General features: G+C 44.5%; 1 protein-coding gene across 24 annotated transcripts in view; it reads left to right on the forward strand.

Annotated features, from left to right (window-relative positions):
* Positions 1–21,866, forward strand: part of NCAM1 (neural cell adhesion molecule 1) — a 362,325-nt gene that overhangs the window by 290,598 nt on the left and 49,861 nt on the right. For 14 of the 24 annotated variants that reach the window (XM_061440308.1, XM_061440309.1, XM_061440310.1 and 11 more), the window contains exons 4-9: positions 422–565; positions 958–1,095; positions 2,190–2,307; positions 2,735–2,901; positions 14,347–14,489; positions 20,839–20,868. In XM_061440308.1, the coding sequence (XP_061296292.1) occupies positions 422–565; positions 958–1,095; positions 2,190–2,307; positions 2,735–2,901; positions 14,347–14,489; positions 20,839–20,868 (740 nt within the window). The remainder of the gene's footprint in view (positions 1–421; positions 566–957; positions 1,096–2,189; positions 2,308–2,734; positions 2,902–14,346; positions 14,490–20,838; positions 20,869–21,866) is intronic. The other 10 variants (XM_061440333.1, XM_061440313.1, XM_061440314.1 and 7 more) reach the window with 1 other exon arrangement.

Raw genomic sequence — 21,866 nt, forward strand, 5'->3', positions numbered from 1 at the left:
AAGCCTGCCTTTCCTGTTCTAGTCTTCAAAATTCTCTCTGCCATAGATAGGCTGGGGTTGGGGTGTCAGACAGACTAGGGGACAGAGAAAGGACTGATGGCTCCTACCAGTTCATTCTACCTGTGAGTTGTGTTCCATTAGCTCCATCCACATGGTAAAGACACCTCTCCCTCTGTAGACCCTTTTCTGCACAGAGTGATAAATTTAGCACTCTGAATAGACATTAATTGCCAAACATGGCTGAACGTATTCCTCTTCTTGTGCCATCTGCTTTGCCTGCATGTTTGGCCAAGTGATGGGCGGACCCTGTTGGGTACCGCTGCTTATATGGACTCGAATCCAAGTGGTAAGGCACCAGTGAAAAGGGATTTTTGTGGGAGAACCACTGTTTTCCCTCACTCTCCTCTTGCCCCTTTTTCAGAGAAGCTCATGTTCAAGAACGCGCCAACCCCACAGGAGTTCAGGGAGGGAGAAGATGCTGTGATCGTGTGTGATGTGGTCAGCTCCCTCCCCCCAACCATCATCTGGAAGCACAAAGGCCGAGATGTCATCCTGAAAAAAGATGGTGAGACCGGGCAGCCGCCCCTTCCCCAGCCTGCCGAGCCCCTTAGCATTTCCACCTCCACCAGCTACTGAGGCTCCTACCCCAAACTCAGACTCCAGTGTCCCAGAATTGCATGCCGTTTCCAGGTTCACGGTTGCATGTCTATAGTTTGTATATTCAGTCACTTCACTTTCTCTCCAAAGAAAAATACAGATTTCCAGCAGACTTCTGCTCTTGGCTTTATGTCGGAGCCAGGGACATATCTTATTTCAGCTTAAAGCCCCTCCCTACTCCCAGCCCTCCACCTGCCTCCATGAGACTGAAGGTAGGAAAAAGGCAAGGCTCAGTGCCCGGCCTGCAGGCTCCCATCCTCTGACCGATCCTGGGACAAGCCTGCCTCTTGTCTTTTCTAGTCCGATTCATAGTCCTGACCAACAACTACCTCCAGATCCGGGGCATCAAGAAAACAGATGAGGGCACTTACCGCTGTGAGGGCAGGATCCTGGCCCGCGGGGAGATCAACTTCAAGGACATTCAGGTCATCGTGAATGGTAAGGAGACCTGGCCTTCCTGCTCTCTGCACGGCTCCCGCCTTGGCTTATCCACGTCAGCTGAGTCCACCCCTTCCCCCAGCCCACCGCCATCGTCTGCCTTGTTCATTGGTTTGTTTTTAAAGACACTCGCCTTCTGGGTCTCCCTCAACTATGAGAACTTCCAGTGCAATTCTGGAATGTCCTTCACTATCTCGCAGCACCAGAAATTTGCCCCGTGCTTCCTAATAAATTCTTCCTTGTCCTTCACTGTCCTTGATGTTACTGTAATGGTGTAGTCCGTCCCCTGGTTCAGTGTTCAGAGAAAATTTTATCATCAATTCAGGCCTCGGAATAGTCAGAATCATAGTCCATCCGTGGGTTTATTAATCTTAATTTGCAGTGTCAAATAAACACACCCGGGGAATCGATCTGACATTTACAAGATATTTAGAGGAAATTATAATGTCAGTACTAAGAAAATAAGTAAATTGTGGTTGTTTTAGATATTGATAATGTATTTTTTGCCAAACTCTCTCTCTCATTCCTTTGGTAAAAACCAGTTTGGGTGCACAGAGTTGTTTAGGACAATCCAAGTGAAATGTCACTCTTTGATGAGCTAGTGCATTTCACATTGGTATTAACCATTTAATCACTGGGGACCAAAATTTTCAACTTTTTCCAGTATCAAGAGCCCCCCTTTAAATGTCAAGTTCTGCCAGTCATGGCAGTTGTTAAGATGGGTATGCATTGATTGAGAAAATATATAATGATAAATAGCTACTATAAATTGAATGCCACTTTAAAATAAGGAAAACATTAATACAGCTTCTAAATCTGTATTATTGAAAAGCAATATTATTGTATATTGTTATGCATATAACAGTACTAAGTACTGTTGGGAAACACTAATGCATGCTTGTGGGTGAATTATTTATCCAGTTTACAGTAATTTTTTGGTGCATACCTGCATTTAGACCCCTTACACTAAAGCTCAGCAGTTACCCAAGACCCCCAAGCCTCTGACTTGGGGCCCCCCAAAAGTGCCTCTCCTCCAGGCCACCGAGTCCCTTCACGTTGTCCCAGCCACCCCTGACAGCCCTTCTCTCCTTCAGTGCCACCCACCGTCCAGGCCAGACAGAGCATCGTGAATGCCACCGCCAACCTCGGCCAGTCCGTCACCCTCGTGTGCAACGCCGAAGGCTTCCCAGAGCCCACTGTGAGCTGGACGAAGTAAGGAACTGGCTGGAGCCTTTCCCACCAGCTAGTGGAGGAGGAGAGCTGGCAGGGCCTACTCTGTGTTGGGGTTTCAAGGGAATGCAGTGGGAAGCTGGGAACCATCCGCTCTGAAGGCAGAGTGGACTCTTCCAGTAAGGTCCACTTGCCTTGTGTGTGCATTGGATTCCTCCATTTTCAGTTTGTGGGGCAGAATCAGAGACCCTGTTTGGAGTTCTGGAGGATGCCATTTGCAGCCCTTAGGCAGAATCGGAGATGTGGTTAAAGGAATCACACGAAAAGAAATACAATCGAACGTCTTAACTTTCTGTGCAAGCTCAGTCTTCCACATGCGTTCAGTCTGCATTTTATAGAAACAAACTAAAAATCAACCTCTTAGTTCTGTCGTCAATATCACGGTCCTTCCCGTTTCTGTGCCCGGCAGGGACGGGGAGCAGATAGAGAATGAGGAGGACGAGAAGTACCTGTTCAGCGACGACAGCTCCGAGCTGACCATCAGGAAGGTGGACAAGAACGACGAGGCCGAGTACGTCTGCATTGCCGAGAACAAGGCGGGCGAGCAGGACGCGTCCATCCACCTCAAGGTCTTCGGTAAGGACAGTGCAGTCAAGGTCATTGCTCTGCCACGGTTTCTCTGACCGCACGCCGTCCATCAGCAAGACCCTGTCCACTTGGCCAGGGAAGCTGCCCCCAAAGGAGCCGCTTCTCTCCAGCTCCCACCGCCTCAGCCCAAGTCCAGGCCATCTTGGTCCTCACCTGGTCAATGAGATGGCCTCCCAACTGATCCCCTCGCTCCCCATTGTCCCCCTCATCAGCCTCCCCCACTCACAGTAGCTGGAATGACCTTACATGCCACTCCTCTGTTTCAAATCATCCAACGGTTTCCTGTTAGAGGCATAAAATCCGGACTCCTTTTTGGGGGCAAAACACTATATCTGAGCTCGCCCTGACTTCCTTCCCGACCTCATCATCCCTTCACACTTACAGCTCTCCAGCCCCGAAAGCCCCCTTCCTCTCCCTCAGACACACTAAGCATGTTCTCTGTCTCAGGGACGTTGTTCCAGGTGCTTCTTCCGCTTGAAATCTCATTCTGCCAGATCCCCCGCAAGCTGCCCTCTGCTCATCCGTTATCCAGATCTCAGCGCATCCTTCAGATCACCTTCTCAGTGAACCCTGTCCTCCCTGCTCTGACCCACGCGGCTCCCTTATCACTGCCCCCATCCACTCCGCTGACCTCTTCTGCAGTGCCCTTCTCCCTGCCTGAACTGATCTCGCTTACATAGTGGTTTGGGGGATTGCTTTTCCTGCATCCACTAAGCATGTGAGCTCCAAGATGGCAGAGCACCAGCTGCCTTATTCATCACTTTATCTCTGGCACTCCAGACAGTGCCAGACTCCATAATAAGTGGAAAAAAAAAAAAAAAAGTGAAAATGTTACTCACTCAGTCATGTCTGACTCTTTGTAACCCCATGGACTGTAGCCCTCCAGATTCCTCTGTCCATGGAATTCTCCAGAGAAGAGTACTGCAGTAGGTAACCATTTGCTTCTCCAGGGGATCTTCCCAACCCAGGGATTGAGCCTGGGTGTCCTGAATTGCAGGCAGATTTCTTACCGTCTGAGCCACCAGGGAAGCCTATGATAAATAGGCCCTTGTTCAGTGTTAGTGACCACGTGGCTGCCTCTGTCTCCCTTTCTTCCTTCCCTGACCTGTGTGAAGCAGGATTATAAAAGTCATGAAAAGAAACTCTATATCTCTACTCACTTTGTCTCTATAAACTCAATTAACTTCCATTCACTCAGAGCTGAAATGCATTTTGACCTGACTTTGAAAAACGAATTTGTGGTGGAGAGAGATTTAACCTAGTGACTTTCCGCTCTGTCTGCTCATCTTTTTTAAAAACACAGATAAGGGAGTCCCGTGTAGATGGTGCTGCCAGAGTACAGACACGGCAGGGGCATCCCTGATGCATGCAGCTCGCTGGCGGTTATAGCTCATGTGGCTGGGGAGCCTGGCCTGGGACCCACTTGTTCAGCTTAATAAGGAGAATGCACTGATGTTTGTAAACACGGACCTTTGAAAACCAAGCATTTCTGCTATCCTGGATGAATCCTGCTTATTCATTAATGACAGTTGGACTTAGAAACAGGTTATCAGTTGGGTCGAAATTAACTGTGCATATTTGAGAGTGCGACTAATTTTCTTAGAAAATATTCTTGACAGTGTTTTCTCTGATTTTGACTAGTTTACCTCAGACTCTGATTTTAAGTTTTTCTCGATGAAAGACAGATGCGTTTGTTAATACATTCCTTCATTTCACAATTTTTAAACTGGAGTATAATTCCTTTGCAATGTTGTGTTACTTTCTGCTGTACGACAGCAAGAATCAGCTACATGTAGACATATATCCCCTCCCTCTTGCACTTCCCTCTCCCGCCTCATCCCACCCCTCCAGGTCATCACAGAGCAGGGAGCTGAGCTCCCTGTGCTATAAAGTGCTCCCGCTAGCCATCTATGTTACACATGATGGTGTATATATGTCCATCCTAATCTTCTGATTTGCCCCACCCTGTGCCCACGTGTCTTTTCTCTACACCTGCGTCTGTATTCCTGCCCTGAAAACAGGTTCATCAGTACCATCTTTCTAGATTCTATTTATATGCGTTAATGGGCGATATTTGTTTTTTCTTTCTGAGTTACTTCACTGTGTATGACAGACTCTAGGTTCATCCACATCACTACAAATAATCCAATTTCATTCCTTTTCATTGCTGCGTGATATTCCATTGTATATATGCACCACATCTTCTTTGTCCATCCATCTGTCGGTGGACATTTCGGTTGCTCCCGTGTCCTGGCTGTTTTAAATAGTGTTGCAATGAACTTTGGGGAACATGTGTATCTTTGATTTGTGGTTTTCCTAGTCACTCTGATTTTAAGTTTTTCTAAGTGAAAGACAGATGCGTTTGTTCACGTATTCCTTCATTTCATAATTATTTATTGAGCACCCTTGTTGCTGGACAGAGGGACTACAGAAATGAGTAAGATAAGGTCTTCTGACCCCAAGAAGCACAAAGAGGGAGATAAATATATAAGCCTATGTTAAAGTGAAGTAGCTTAGTCGTGTCCAACTCTTTGCGACGCCATGGACTATAGCCTACCAGGCTCTTCCCTCCATGGGATTCTCCAGGCAAGAAGACTGGAGTGGGTTGCCATTTCCTGCTCCAGGGGATCTTCCCAACCCAGGGATCGAACCTGAGTCTCCCACACTGCAGGCAGACACTTTAACCTCTGAGCCACCAGGGAAGCCCCTATATAAGCCTATGCTGCTGCTGCTGCTAAGTCGCTTCAGTCATGGCCAACTATGTGTAACCCCATACATGGCAGCCCACCAGGCTCCCCTGTCCCTGGGATTCTCCAGGCAAGAACATTGGAGTGGGTTGCCATTTCCTTCTCCAGTGCATGAAAGTGAAAAGTGAAAGTGATGTCGCTCAGTCGTGTCTGACCCTCAGCAACCCCATGGACTGCAGCCTACCAGGCTCCTCCGTCCATGGGATTTTCCAGGCAAGAGTACTGGAGTGGGGTGCCATTGCCTTCTCCATGTAAGCCTATAAATTATAGTAAATGGTGTTGGTTTCCAACATCTGAGTACCTGCCATAAGTCCAGCCATTGCCAAGGTTACAAAGATGAATAACATATGCTCTGTTTTCATCAGTGGGTTCATAGGCTAATACAGATAATCATAAAATTTTTAATGACAACCCATTATAATGACTTCATAATAACAGTATCCCTTATGATTATAAAGTGGGAAGTGACAAATAGATTCAAGGGATTAGATCTGATAGACAAAGTGCCTGAAGAACTATGGACAGAGGTTCATAAGATCATACAGGAGTCAGTGATCAAAACCATCTCCAAGAGAAAGAAATGCAAAAAGGGAAAATGACTGTCTGAAGAGGCCTTACAAAGAGCTGAGTAAAGAAGAGAAGCAAAAGGCAAAGGAGAAAAGGAAACATACCCATCTGAATGCAGAGTTCCAAAGAATAGCAAGGAGAGATAAGAAAGCCTTCCTCAGTGATCAATGCTAAGAAATAGAGGAGAACAATAGAATGGGAAAGACTAGAGATCTTTTCAAGAAAATTAGAGATACCAAGGAAACATTTCATGCAAAGATGGGCACAATAAAGGACAGAAATGATATGGACCTAACAGAAGCAGAAGATATTAAGAAGAGGTGGCAAAAATACACAGAAGAACTATACAAAAATATTTTAATGACCCAGATAACCATGATGATGTGATCACTCACCCAGAGCCAGACATCTTGGATTGTGAAGTCAAGTGGGCCTTAGAAGCATCACTACAAAGACAGGGGAGATGATGGAATTCCAATTGGGCTATTTCAAATCCTAAAAGACAGTGTTGTGAAAGTGCTGCACTCAATATGCCAGCAAATTTGGAAAACTCAGCAGTGCCACAGGACTAAAAGGTCAGTTTTCATTCCAATCCCAAAGAAAGGCAACACCAAAGAATGTTCAAACTACGCCACAGTTGCACTCATCTCACACGCTAGCAAAGTAATGCTCAAAATTCTCCAAGTAGGCCTCAACAGTGTATGAACCAAGAACTTCCAGATGTTCAATCTGGATTTAGAAAAGGCAGAGGAACCAGAGATCAAATTGCCAACATCCGTTGGATCATTGAAAAAGCAAGAGAATGCCAGAAAAACATCTACTTCTGCTTTATTGACTATGCCAAAGCCTTTGACTGTATGGATCACAACTGTGGAAAATTCTGTAAGAGATGAGAATACCAGACCACCATACTTGCCTCCTGAGAAACCTATATTCAGGTCAAGAAGCAACAGTTAGAACCAGAGTGGACTGGTTCCAAATTGGGAAAGGAATATGTCAAGGCTGTATATTGTCACCCTGCTTATTTAACTTCTCTGCAGAGTACATCATGCGAAATGCCAGGCTGAATGAAGCACAAGCTGGAATCAAGATTGCCAGGAAAAATATCAATAACCTCAGAAATGTAGACACCACCTTTATGGCAGAAAGCAAAGAGGAACTAAAGAGCCTCTTAGTGAAGGTCAAAGAGAATGAAAAAGTTGGCTTAAAACTCAGCATTCAAAAAACTAAGATCCTGGCATCCAGTCCTATCACTTCATGGCAAATAGATGGGGAAACAATGGAAACAGTGATCTTGGGGGGACTCCAAAATCTCTGCAGATGGTGACTGCAGCCATGAAATTAAAAGACGCTTGCTCCTTGGAAGAAAAACTATGACCAACCTAGACAGCATATTAAAAAGTAGAGACATTACTTTGCTGACAAAGGTCTGTCTAGTCAAAGCTATGGCTTTTCCAGTGGTTATGTATGGATGTGAGAGTTGGACCGTAAAGAAGGTGAGCACCAAAGAATTGGCGCTTGTGAACTGTGGCGTTGGAGAAGACTCCTGAGAGTCCCTTGGACAGCATGGCGATCAAACCAGCCCATTCTAAAGGAAATAAACCCTGAATATTCATTGGAAGGACTGATGCTGAAGCTGAAACTCCAATACTTTGGCCACCTGAAGTGAAAAACTGACTCATTGGAAAAGACCCTGATGCTGGGAAAGATTGAAGGTGGGAGGAGAAGGGGACGACAGAGGATGAGATGGTTGGATGGCATCACCGACTCAATGGACATGAGTTTCAGCAAACTCCAGGAGATGAAGAAGGACAGGGAAGCCTGGCGTGCATCCATGGAGTCACAAAAATTTGGGCACAACTGAGAGACTGAACAACAACAAATAGCGGTATGCACAGTGTTTTACAGGAAAAGATTTGTTGTCTGGTCCTGTGTGACAGGAGTTAGGGAAGTCTTCAAAGATGGTAATGTGTTTCCCAAGTGGGAGCTTCCCAGATGCAGGAGGGGTGGACGAGCCTTTCAAGGCATACTGCACAGGCACTGAGGCTGGAAGAGCCCATGTGCTGAAGGTGAAGTCCTGGTGGATGGGAACTGCGTCCACTCCACTCACAGACCTACTCTCAGTGTCCACATCCTCAGTGGAACATCAGCTGGCATAAAAGAGACACCAGTGTTTGAGTAAATGAGGGAATCGTAATTAGCTTTATAGGAACGAAGCATGATCTATATGGCAGGGAGATGAATATGGAAATATGTAATCATTTGTCTTTAGGAAATTTCTTTAGATAGCAGCCCCATAATGTAATAATAATAATAGTACCCAACACAAAATGAGCATGTATAATGTGCCTAGCACTGTGAGAGGTACTATCCATAAATGAGTTCTTTTAACTTCATCACAATCCTACAAAGGAGATTTAATTTTTATCCCTATTATGCAAATGAGGAAATTGAGCACAGAGTGATTAGGTGTCCTACGCAAGGAACCAGGACTCAAATCCAAGCTTTCGTGTCCATTCTCTGGGCTAGCGATAGTGATCACTCCTCCACGAAACCCAGTTTAGCACGGATTACATCCGACCTCCGTATGAAGTGACTCATGATTAGTGGACTCTGCCTTTACCTCTATGGCTCACGTGATTTCTCTGTGGCCATACACTCAGTTCTAGCTCAGCTAGTCAGGGACAGATCTTTGCTTCTGTTCCAGGCCTCTCCGGTGGTGATGGCTACCCCAGGAAGGAGGAATGGGCAGTGTCAAGAGCCCTGTGAGGCCATTCTAGAGGGAAGAGGGTGGGTAAGGCCCAGGGAAGGAGGCAGAACAGACAGGATGCGGGAGCTGTGGCAGAGCACAATTTGTCTTTCCACCCTCATCCCTCACCACGGGCTCCCTCCTGCATCGCACCCACACTCACACACATACTCACACTCTCTCTCACACACACTCACACTCACTCACTCCACTACCACAGCTCTTCCCCAAGGCTACAGCTGAGAGAATGTTTGTTCGGCAGCCCAGTAGAGCAAACAAAGAAATGTGAGTGACTCCTGCAGAGACAAGTTAAAAGAATCCTAGTGATAGCTTGCGGTGAATGGTATAGGATTCGTGATCTCTGAAGACGAAGGTTTAACTTCAGGACCAGGGACCAGGCTTGATCACTCAAGAGCTTTTGTGTAGCAGAGTTTCATTAAAGTACAACAAGGGACAGAAGCTTCTGACATCGACATCAGAAGAGGGGCAGAGCATGCCCCCCTTGCTAGTGTCAGCAAGGGAGTTATATGCTTTTTTAATTAGTTATTACAATAAATCAAAAGAATGTCTCAAAAATAATAAAAAATAATAATAATAATAATAAAATAAAGGGAAAAACAAATACCCAAAAAATAGCACAGTTTAAAAAAAAAAAAAAGAATATCTCAAGATTGTAAAGATCTTACTAGACCCACTCCCATAATTTATATTTTAAGATAACAGGATTAGCCAGAAGGTTTTCAGGAAGGAGAAACTGTCCTCAAGCAGGATACACTGTTGTCATATAATCCTTAGTTCAGGGTTTAAACTGAGTTGTTTGTTGTGTAATCATCAGTTCCCAGCTTAAAGAAAAAAACGTTTTATGTGACTAAGACTAAGGAATGAAGAGAAAAATAGATGTTTGTCCTTTCCTCCTCCTTGAGAATTCCAGACCCCTATCTCTGCTTTGAGAGCCCCAGACCCCTTTCTCCTTCTCGGGGATCCCAGACTTCCTATCAACCTGCCTAGGAATTGACTCTCTCAATAGACGTGTATATCTAATCCATTTTAGATGTGGACATGAATTTGAGCAAACTCCGGGAGATCGTGGAGGACAGAGGAGCCTGGTGGGTTACAGTCCATGGTGTCGCAGAGAGTCAGACACTCAGTGACTGAACAGTAATAGCTGCTGCTGCTGCTGCTGCTGCTGCTAAGTCACTCCAGTTGTGTCCGACTCTGTTCAACCCCAGAAACAGCAGCCCACCATGCTCCCCTGTCCCTGGGATTCTCCAGTAATAGCAGTGGATGTCTAATCCAGGTCCATACTCCTCTGCAACATCCTGAGCACAGTTCACTTAGCCTCCTTGGAGTAACCTGGTCCCCATATATGCCCTCCTTTCTCTCATCATCCCACATTCTTGACCACATTTCTCTCCTCCTCCTACCAGCCTCTCCCAGGGGTTTAGGAGATCAGTGCCAGGATCTGGGAGCCAGGTGAGGTGGGGCTAACTAGGTGAAACTTCATCTTTCTCCAGCCCCTTTCCTCCCATCCTTGGCCTTCTGGCTTGCCCTCAGGGACCAGCATTAGGGGAGATATGGAGTAGGTTTCCAAGAAGCAGCAGAGTCACAGTGGTGAGGTACAAGAGGAAAGAAGCCTGCAGCTAAGACAGTGAAGATGTGCAGAACTGTGGCTTCAAGAAGGGCTGGCAAGGAGTGTGCAAGGGACGTATCTAAATTAAGGACTACCATAACTGTCCTAAGCAATACCATTTTTTCCTAAGAAAGGGACATGCTCTAGCATGTGCTGCCCTAGTTATCAACCAGAAGCTCTTTTCACTAAGCCCATCCTATCTTCCTTTAATCTTGGCAGTGCATTTCCACCGCTTCTCCTGCCATGGGACTGTCACTTGAGTGTATGTTCCTCGGTTCTTTGACTCATCACAACAAAGATTTGGAGCGACGGACATTAAAGCCCTCGGCGCGTCACAGCTCTCGGGTCTTGGACAAACCATGTTATAGCTCTTAAGCAAATCAGTGTTACAGCTCTATTTTATTTAGAAGACAGCAGGAGAATCCATCCTCGAAGCGTGAGGGCATGCCAACCCAAAGACTCGAAGAGAGTGGAGGAGTGCGTGGGGAGGGAGGGAGAGAGAGCGTGAGAGAGGGAAAGAGAAAGAGAAAGAGCGCACGCACGCAGGAGAGAGAGTCCGTGAGAAAGCGCTTTGGCTCCTCCTTTTATATGTTTTTTTCCTCCACCTGGGCCTGCCCTATGCAAATTGGGCTTAGCCAGGAGTGCTGTTTGTTCTGAAGTCTTCACTCTGGTCCTCGGACCTTCCTTTGACCTTTCTTGCTTTTAGCCACCGCCATTTTGGACTCCTTTTCCCTATTCTACGTACCTAACAGGACCTTCTGAAGAAGCAGTTTTGTGTCTACAGATCCTTATGCTTCTGCCAATGCTCTCAAGGTCTGTACTGCTCTCTGGGCTTGGACTGAGGCACGTTCACCAATAGGTGGAAGTTTTGCTTAGCTGACCCCTGAGGACCAAAGCAGCTCATATGAGTTACAGCGAAAGACAAACAGGTGCCTGAAGGAAAGGGCACCTGGTCACACCCAGCCTCTCAGTGCAGGGAAGCAGAGGCCCTGGAACCCTCCTCGGACTTCCAGGCGCCTGGGCTGGAGTGAGAGTGGACAAGTCTGGCCCTCGGTGGCAGGTGCAGAGCCATTGATGCGCTGGGTGGGGAAAGCAGGCATGCTTAGAAAACTCAGAAGCACAGCTGTGCTCACAGGGGGGCCCGTGAGGAGAGGTGCAATGGAACAGTCCAAGGCATTAAATCCCATGGCAGCAGTTAAAGAACAGAAAGTGAAGTGAAGTCGCTTAGTCGTGTCCAACTCTTAGTGACCCCATGGACTGCAGCCCACCAGGCTCCTCCATCCATGGGATTTTCCAGGCAAAAGTACTGGAGTGGGGTGCCATTGCCTTCTCCTTAAAGAACAGAACAGAGATCCAAAGTCAAGGGCCAACAACAGAGGTTCATTAAGACGGTGCAAGTACCATTCACAGATAAACGCTGAAGAGAGTCTTCTAGATGCTGGTGTGCAAAGCGGGGACTCTTTCCTGAGTAGGGTGACCCCACACCTGTCTCTGTCTGCTCAATCATGCCCGTTGTCCCAGAGTAATTATTTACAGCATGCCTTTCACTCTCAAGAATGCCCCAATTTGGACAATAAATTATATTGCTCTCCTGTTTCCAAGGCAGTATTCTAAGACTCCAGTTAGTTACAAGAGTAGCTTGCTTCTGGGGTGCAGAGACGATTAAGTTAACAGTGAGTAGCTTGCCTTCCTTCCAACAGCCTCTGTAGATCATACAAAATTAGCCATTGTTAATCATGTTTTAGTAAGAATATATTTTGCCTGTTCTAAAGACTTATACAGGGCAACCTTTATAACCATCTGGGAAATGGAGTCACCAAGACCAAATATTCCTCATAGATTACAGATACTCTTCATAGATGCTAACTGTCACGGATCTGTCTTCTGCTAACTTTCGCTGCCAGGACAAAGTGTTGTGGGTCAGGACAATATCCACAAACACTGTCTGGACCACAGTGTCCACATAGCTTTCTTGGGGCTGCCCTCAGACCCCAGACCACCTGTGAGTTCAGTGACTTCAGTTGTTTGGCTGATTTTTTTTTTTTTTAAGTTTTTAATTTGTGATTTTTAACAGAAAAGAAATGTAACTTTTATTTTACCTCTGTAAAACCTCCTCTTCAACAAAAACACTTAACACTTACTCCAGAGTCCAGTATGGGTTGTAAGCTCCTTGGAAGTTTTGTTGATCAAGATAGACACAGAAGCTTCCTGGAGGAAAACCTCACTCATGTGGGCTCCATCACATTTGTTCAAATTTGTGATCATTTGGCTTCATTGAATTGAGACATGCCTTGATGCTAACCTTCAAAAAGGATTTGCTCTAAGCAGGCTGTTAGGACAGATAAGCTGTAGGAGAATATTTGAACGATATGGGTCATTTCATATAGAAGTAGATATTTGCTATGGAAAATGCACAGCTCCATCACTGTTTTCTGTTTATTAAAATAGAACCAAGGCCTCAACTTGGAGGATATATAATAGGCAGTGGTTTTATTAGCCTACTTGAAGTTACTGCATGAATTTGAATATAAAGCAAATGCAGTTCTTTCAAAAATTATCCATACTTCGAATTTATTTATCATTTGTTTGTTTATCTAGCCTGGCTTTTTTCTCTATTAGTGAAATAAGTTACATTTGTGCAGTGCTCTCTTTTCGATGGAAGGTTTAGTGATTTCAGAGTATAATTGTTTTAAATTGGGAAAATTCAATTTTCTCTAATGTTTTAACATTTAAACTCAGCCGTGAATGCCTGCGCTTTCTTGCGTTACCCAAAACATTTGGAAAATGAACTCATCTCAACTCATCTTCTTCCCCAGCCACTCCTCAGCCCCCAGCAGGTCACCCACCACATTTCAAGTTAATGCTAGCATAGCCCTCCAAGGTGCTCAGAATCTCTTGAGTCATTTGGTCTCCTCATCCCTCCTTTGGATTCTCCCCATCTCTACTTGCACTCCGTTCACTTCCACTTCCTGCAAAGCTTTCCTTCAGCATCTCTCTGGAAGCTGCCCCTTCTCTATTCCCCTAGAGATGATGTTCAGGATCATATTACATCACATCTGGAGGGGTCCTGTGGTTTCCAGGTTGGTTTCTCCACCTTCAGGCTTTCTCCATCTTTAATTTTTCCTAGATTAACCTTCTTCTAATGCAAACGAGCATTCATTCCTCTGACCAAACACCGTGAGGGGGCCTCCAGCAGGCACGGGATAAAATCCAAGCAAGAGTTGTCACCGGATGATCAAGACACTCTCTGCCTGGATCCAGCGCTGTCTCCCACTGCTCCGAGGCACAGGCCCATGGACCCTGACACTCTGCTCTCTTCCCCACTCTCTCCTCACACGTTCTTGCTTCCTTGCTTTCATTCACATGGCTTTCCACACTTGGGATGATTCTGTGTCCCCTCTAAGTTCCACCTCCTGATAATCTCACAGCCCAGCCCCAAAGCTGCCTCCGTCTTGAAGACCCAGCCAGAGGCGGGCCCATCCTCTGCTCAACCCTTAGCACCACTGTGCTGGTAGCTGCCACCATACAGGACCTGGCTGTTAGTACTGTCACTGTGGTGTTGACACAGGCCGGCTCCACTGTCAGCTCCTGGGGAGTTCAACTCGTTATCTCGTGCAACACCTAGAACACGGCTTTAGGCTTAATAAGTTAATAACCTCGTTGGATACATGCATTTATAATTCAAACCTGGAAAGCTAAACTACATCAGGTAAACTCACAGAAATGTTCTCTGTTTTCAGCAAAACCCAAAATCACCTACGTAGAGAACCAGACTGCCATGGAACTGGAGGAACAGGTCACTCTTACCTGTGAAGCCTCGGGAGACCCCATTCCCTCAATCACCTGGAGAACGTCCACCCGAAACATCAGCAGTGAAGAAAAGGTATAATATCACCCGAGAGTTTCAGGGCCATGGAACTCAGACCCGACTCGGGTTGAGTCTGCCCCATGCCCAGCCCTCTTCAGTGAACCAGAAATTGGGATGTGGTCGCTGGAGGTCACCGCCAGGTTCTGTGGGCCCCCTCCTCCCACCTGCCCTGGCTGTGGCCTGTTCGGCACCCGCTTGAGATGGAGGAGGTATAGCTCCTTGCATGGATCTGCAGGGGTGTCATGTTAGTGGGTGCGGGTAAGTTAGACATCACAAGGAGGACGGAGATAGGGATTCTCCAGGGCACGGTTACGGAGCTGGGGAAGAAAAGGGGGAAGTTGAGATCCCAGCGCGTTAGGTGCTATTAGCATCATCTCAGGAGCACCCAAGGAAATGTCTCCCAGACCTAATAGGGGTCAGAATGAGCCTCTCAATTATTTTCCTTGTGATGCGTATATTCATGCACTACATGCACAAAAGCGTGGTTGCCTTTGTGTCTGCCTGTGTTCTCAGTCACATTTGGGCATCATTTTGTTCTCAAGGCAAAAATAACTAGCAGTTTCTACGTGAGGAAGATCACACCAGGTTCTGCAGGATAGTCTCTGAGAGCTGAAAAACAATGCAGCAATGTTCCTGGCAAATTTAAATGACTCGTAAGATATAGCTTTCAAGCACATGGATTTATAGGTCACCGGAAAGCTGTCTTTATTATTGACCATATATGAAAATTGAGGTAACCCCATACTGGGCAGCCTTGTGCTATTGAGTGGGCCAAAAGGCAGGAGGAGGAAGAAGCTTGGTTTTAAAGCAACTTAAACCATCTCATGGCACTTCTCCAATCTCTTTTCATATATCCTGCAGTAATGGGCTTCATTTTAGTTAGCCACAGCTTTGTCACCTATTCAGGAGTAATGGCCGTAGCCTTAAAGAACATTTATAATGGATTGCTGATTGACCAGAATGTCAGAACATGATAGATCATCACTCTTCTGTCTGCATAAGGAAATCCCTAGAGAGAGTAGACTCAAATACAGCTAAAAAGAGAGAGTGTGAAATTTCAGAGCCAAATTTGGAATTTGCATTTGAGCAACTGATTTCTCTACTAGTAATAGAAGACAAAGCTAAATCAAGAGGAACAGAAATTGCTGTTCCAAAAAAAATCCATTATTTTTTGCAAGTTTTACCTCCAGAGTTGAATTCAGCTTAACCAAAACTCAGCTGAGGAACTGCTAAGTATTTTTGAAACTTACATATGCTTTTTTGATATTGTGAAAACCAACTGAATTAAGTAATGTGGTGTTTACTTGGATACTTTCTTTATCAACATTGGAATTAAACCCTCAACTCAGATTTTTAGCTCCCATCATGTGTGTTATGTGGATTGAATGTACATCTCAGGGCTCAAACCACAGGGCTGCCGCTTGGAGGATTTTTCTGTATCAAGCTTGAGAGTAGATTTGTCCAGAATGACCCAATGTACATCTCTGACCTAAAGTGAAGGACAGAAATAACATCTACCCCAGATTAATGATGGTTTTAAATTCTATATCTTTTCTAGGAATAGCTCAGCAGCCAAGCTAGACCAGAAAGGTTATTATGATTTGTGCCTACCTCAGGTCCTTTAATAGGTAGATACTTCTGGCTTGTACCTGTGAATTCATTTTTACAGAATGAGAACAAAAAACCAGTCACTAATGCACCCTCATACTTCCTAAATATGAAAACCAAACGTGTCCAGCAGAGACCATCTCAAGCCAAGGAGGCTTTGCGTAATTCAGTTATCAGTGTCGATCACTAGTCTCAGTCTGAGAAAGTATTTAAGCCCAGCTACATAGGCTGTGTTCTGCTTTCTTTTACTATGGGCCACCTTCAAGGGACATTACTGAAATATGAATGAATCAGTGTCAGAATGAGTCTTCCAAACTGGCCAGGGATGTAACCCCAGATCAGCATATTTGCCTAAATGAAACCCTGTAGAGAAAAGTTGCTGTTTCTATTAGTTATATATTGACATCAAAACAGCCTGGTAGTCATCTTACACTGAGAGTAGCTAAAAATTTAGAAAGCAGACATGGCCTGTTTGTGAGCCAGTTGGATGCCAAATAGTAAATTTTACTTTTATTTGGCAGCCACTCCTCATTGTCTCCTGCGTCTGAAGTTGCATGATAAATAATTAGGTATCAAGATGATTATCAGAGTCACAGAACTGTAGGAGCGGAGGCAAACTATTTTCTTTTGCAAGTCAAGATTATGCACTGAGCAGTAAGAATAGACAGTTGTGTCTACCAGGAAGGGCAGGAGGGCTCCTGAGAAGTAGATCCCATGACCTGCCAGAATCCCAGGAGGTTGGAAGGAAGCCTCCTTTGGAGGTTGTCTCGTCTCACTGCCAGAAAGTCACTCAGCCCCTGCTTGAAGGGCGACAGTGTCAGTCCTCTGCAGGGCAGGCGGTAGCCCTGAGGCTCGAGAGAGCCGGCTGCTTCCCAGCCTTCCCGCCCTGCCACTGGGACCCTTGCGTGGGAACTGTTAACCAGCCCTCCAGTGTTTCCTTGGTCGGTCCTCTTACCCTGTGACACTTCCGGTTATTTTCACTGTTGTTCGTATCTTATGGTTTTCACACCCTTCGCCTTTCTGGTCGTCCTGTACTAGAGAGCTTCACTTCACGAGCGTTCCCTCTCAGTTTGCAGCGCCCAGTACAGCAGTCCTCCTAGCTTATCGCTCCCTTGGTCTGGACACTGACATCATGCAGTCAATATCACATTAGCCCTTTAACAATTTTCTCATTCCGTTGTCTCCTGTTGAGCTTGTGGTCAGCTAAAAGACCCAGCTCGTTTTAGTATGAACTGCATGTAAGCCACATATCCCCTGTCCTGATGCAATTGATTGCTTAACCAATAATGTAGAATTCTACATTTATTTCTATTAAAAATTGTTTTGTTTGTTGCAACCCAGTATTTCTCAACGGGGGTCAGGATGACAGTTTGGAAAGACTTTCTTCACTGAGACTGTCCTGTACATTGTAAGATATTTAGCACCACTGCTCTTTTTCCTTTAAATGTTAGTAACCACCTCTAATCATTCTGGTTACCAAAAACATCACATAAAGAAACGCTCCTTGGCTTGAGAATGACCATTTTAGTCCATCTTGCTGACCAGTCAGGACTGGTTTTCATCAGAACTGTCCTTAGAGGTCTTTGGGTCCACAGCATTTCAGCCAGTGGGGGCTACCTGTTTCATTTATATGTGTTAAAAGTAATGGGGTCCAACAGTCAATGATGACCCAGCTCTTAAGTCCAAGACCCAAGGGCAGGTATTTCAGCCTTCTCCATGCAACTGCTGTCCAGCATCTGTATTAGCTGTTGCTTCCAACCTGGTATGAATACTTATTTGAAATATCTTTGTCCAAGTCCTTGATAAAAATATTGACTGGGACAAAATCAAGTGCTGAGCCCTTAGAATGCAACCAGGGGTCAGTGGCTCAGGGGTAGAGGGCATAACGCTGTGGTGCTCTCTAATGATCCTGATGACTTTCTTGGGAGGTTCAGTGCTTCCTTTAATAAAGTTGGTGACAGTAGACACTGATTAAATACGGCTTTCTCTTTTGCTTCACTGCTTAGTTGAGTCTAGTATTTCTCCTTTTTAAGAGGAGGGAGAGCAAAAGCTTTCAACCATGGAATTGTGCTGACTTTCTAATGGAATACTGATGTTCTTCATTCAAAAAAGATGAGAAAGAAAGCAAAAAAAAAAAAAAGTACAGTGAGCCCAAAAGTCACATAATATCTTTGATAATATACAGCTTTAGTCGAAGCACTCATTTCAGATTGATTATAATCAATCTGTTAGGCTTTAGTTGAGTTGGTTTCACTCAACAGCTGATAATAACTAGGCTAGGTTGGGTCACTAAGATCATTAGGAGAGATCATCTGTCTGACAGTTAATCCATTTCTTAGTGGTCACTAATATGTTGGCCAAAATTTTTGAACATTGTGGTGGGTCAGTTTGATCTCTGTGTATGGAGGTCATTGTGATACCAAGAAAATTTGTGCATCCACATCATTTTATTACTCATCCCATTCAGACTCATTTTTTAAATTGCCAGGTATTTTAAAGACCCACAGGAAGTGGCACTAAATTCCAGGTGCTATTTACTTACTGAGTGAGGCCCCTAGATGGTGACTTGCATACTCTCTCCATTGCCTGCTCATTTGAACGTCTCTAGGCCTTTGAAGAGACTGAGAAAGAAAGGCTGGTAAAACCTTAATGTCTAAGGAGAAAGAGAGACACAAAGTGTTGAGATCAGAAGAGACAGAAATAAGTAAAAGGCATTTCATGAACCTTGTATCTTGAGTTGACAGAGTATCCTACAAAAGAGAGAAACTTTTTGAAACTCTGTATTCCTTGGAGACTGAAGTTTCTTTTCATCAGGAAGAACTCCTCATTCAGTACAAATCAGGTGCTTACTCTTAAACGCAGGGTAAGGTGCCTGCATTGAGCAGTTAGAGTCTGTTTTATCTAGGATATGGACAGAAGTCTAACAGGGGAAAACCTAGGAGAAGTGTCTATCACCCCACTTTAGTTTGTATACATATTCCTACAGACTTGTGTGTAACATCATGAAACACGCAATGTTAAAAAGCACCTGGAACTAACCATTTTCAAATAGCTAATCATATTCTAATTTGTAAGTGTGTATATTTGCATATCAGGTTATCTTAAAGTGGGCTACATGCCTTCACCAAATTACCAGGGTCAGGTTATCCTGTTTGCTCTCTCCCTGGCACTGTTTGTCAGGACCTGGACTGATGTCCTTACCAATTCCTCTTACAGGAGGTGTGCTTTAGCCACTTACTGAACTGCCTCTGCTTTTCCCAACTAGGGTTACCAGATATTTTCTTTTAAGTATAAGTGTGTCCCAGGTAAACGCTGCATGGGGATCTTCTTTTGCTAGATGTTTTAAATTTTAAACACTACACTAAAAATTAAAATTAAAAAATTAGTCATTGTTCACCTGAAATTCTGATCTAAGGGAAAAAAAAAGATATATCTTATTATCCCACCAGGAACACAGGTGGAAGTTCAGGCTACTAGAAGCATTGTGTTACTAGCATCCACTTATTCTAAAAGCCACAAAACCACAGTGAGTTGAGAGAGATGCAGGAAGAATCTGATCTGAAAAGCAAACAACTCATATGATGGAGGCCCTGAAACCAGTCTTGATTCGTGCAGCCCTGGCATGTGACACACAAGCTTCTCAATGATGTGGATACAGCAGCCACGTGTGTGACATGTCTGCCCACTGTTGCTCTGGTCTATGCGTGTTCCTGTTTCTCACTTCCTTCTTCACTCCACCATCCTGTGACATAATCCACATCCCTCATTTCTCGTGACAGCTCCTTGCATTTAGTAGCCTCTCCTTGCATTTAGTAGCCTCTTACTAAATGTTTGCTAATTCATTCGCATTCCTGGGATTGCATTGCTGTGTCTCTGGTGTCTTTTGTATCCGTTTTCCATCTGAACCTCAGGGATAGTCAGGCAGTCAACGACATCAGGTATGATGTTTTTGACTCCCATCATGAAATCAGAAAAGCTGTAAGCAGAGTAGATTCCCCAGTGCTGGATAAATAAAAAATCTTGATGTGGGTAGGAAAATACCCAAAGGCCCCTGTGTTCCTGGGTTGGCTCTCTCCTTTGTGAATGCCATGTTTGATGAAGATGCTTAAACCAGCATGTCGTCCCTCTGCCTTTAAGAACCAACTGGAACCTACCACAGCACTCAGAGTTCAGTATCCTCAAACCATCCTGCCCCGTAGTTTTAAGGGCATTCTTCTCATTCCTAATATACCCTCTCTCTTCCTTTCTTCATTCCCCCCTTTTTTTTTAATACAAATTTGATTTTAATAGTATGCATGCAGAGTTGCAAAATGCATGAGCACAAAATAATGTATGTGTGATAAGCTGTCCCATCAAATCCGAAGGAGGAAACCTACTCTGTAAGTTTCTCTGTATTGTGTGGTTGGAGCTAGCAGTGTCACCTACTGACATGAGGGATATTCAAGGTATTTGGGAATAGGAGCAGTCTACTATGTCAGCTGGTAGCCATATGTATGTCTTCCAAAGATTAGGAGAAGCATTACCTGTGAATTGTACACCTTAATGTGCATAAGGGGGGCAGAAAAGCTAAGCATAAGCTAAATCCTAAGTTACATTGGGCAGTAAACACACCATTGAAGGTGGGCCTTGGAAAAAGCTCTGAATTGGAAAGAAACTGCATGTGCACGGAACGCAGTGGGATACATCAATTCTCTGAAGCAACATATTGTAAAATTTTACTGCTCTCTTGTTGTGTTTTATATCTTGTTCTCTCCAGGCTTCGTGGACTCGACCAGAGAAGCAAGAGGTATAGCTTGCCCGACCACTAGTCAGTCTTTAGTTTTGCAAGCACTACAGTTTAACTCGCCATTGCAGTTTAATAACCAGACATGCTAAAACTAACTAGTAATTTAGTGTGATTCAAGAATAGGTCCATAGTGGTAGACGTTACTTAGCAATAGTGTCCTTGCAGGATGAGCGAGCAAGGTATGTTGGGAGTGGATGAACAAATCTTTATTATTTCCTAAGACCGGATCTTATTCTCTTGCTGATGCTGATAAAATCACATCCAGGTAATTATACTCAGAGAAATAAATGGCCCCAATTCCCAGGCCAGGCATTTTGAAATGATGAAATTTTTTGACTCTCACCTGGTTGATGTGGCTTTGGATCATAAAGTCACAGAGTTTAGTGATCTAAAAACCCACTCAGCCCTTACCTTTACAGCTCAACTCATCTTGTTGCTTGCTTATTTTATCATGATTGGTCTTGGTAAATTACCACATCACATTTCATCTCGAAGCAATGCAAATGACGTCTCTCATTGGTTTTCCCAAATTGCTAAACACATCTATGTTACTTTTATAGAGCATTAAATTTATGAGATTAGAATGATGTGTCATAAATGGTTCTGTGTGTGTGTGTGTGTGTGTGTGTGTGTGTGTGTGTGTGTGTTTTAAGTCAGTAGCGTATTTAGCCTTTGAAATTTCTCTGACTGCCATTTGGGTAATGTGGGACTTAGTTTGAAAACTGAGGTTAAATATTAATCTTTAGATTGTAATTGCTACGCACCCAAGACCCTACTTAGGATTATGTCTACCGTTCTTGACCTGATTTGTGTGATTAAGTGACAGGATTGAAATCAAAACCAGTATGCTTTAGATGAAGTTCGAAAATCTAATCTGTAAAATATAAAGGAACCTTTTCTCTAGATGGAACTTAGATATTGTGTAATACTATAAATGTAGAATATGGCAATCCTGTGGACTATATTTAAATTGGATAAACCCATCCCCCTGGTCTTTC

This window comes from Bos javanicus, chromosome 15 (genome assembly GCF_032452875.1).
Source record: "Bos javanicus breed banteng chromosome 15, ARS-OSU_banteng_1.0, whole genome shotgun sequence".
Classification (NCBI taxonomy): domain Eukaryota; kingdom Metazoa; phylum Chordata; class Mammalia; order Artiodactyla; family Bovidae; genus Bos; species Bos javanicus.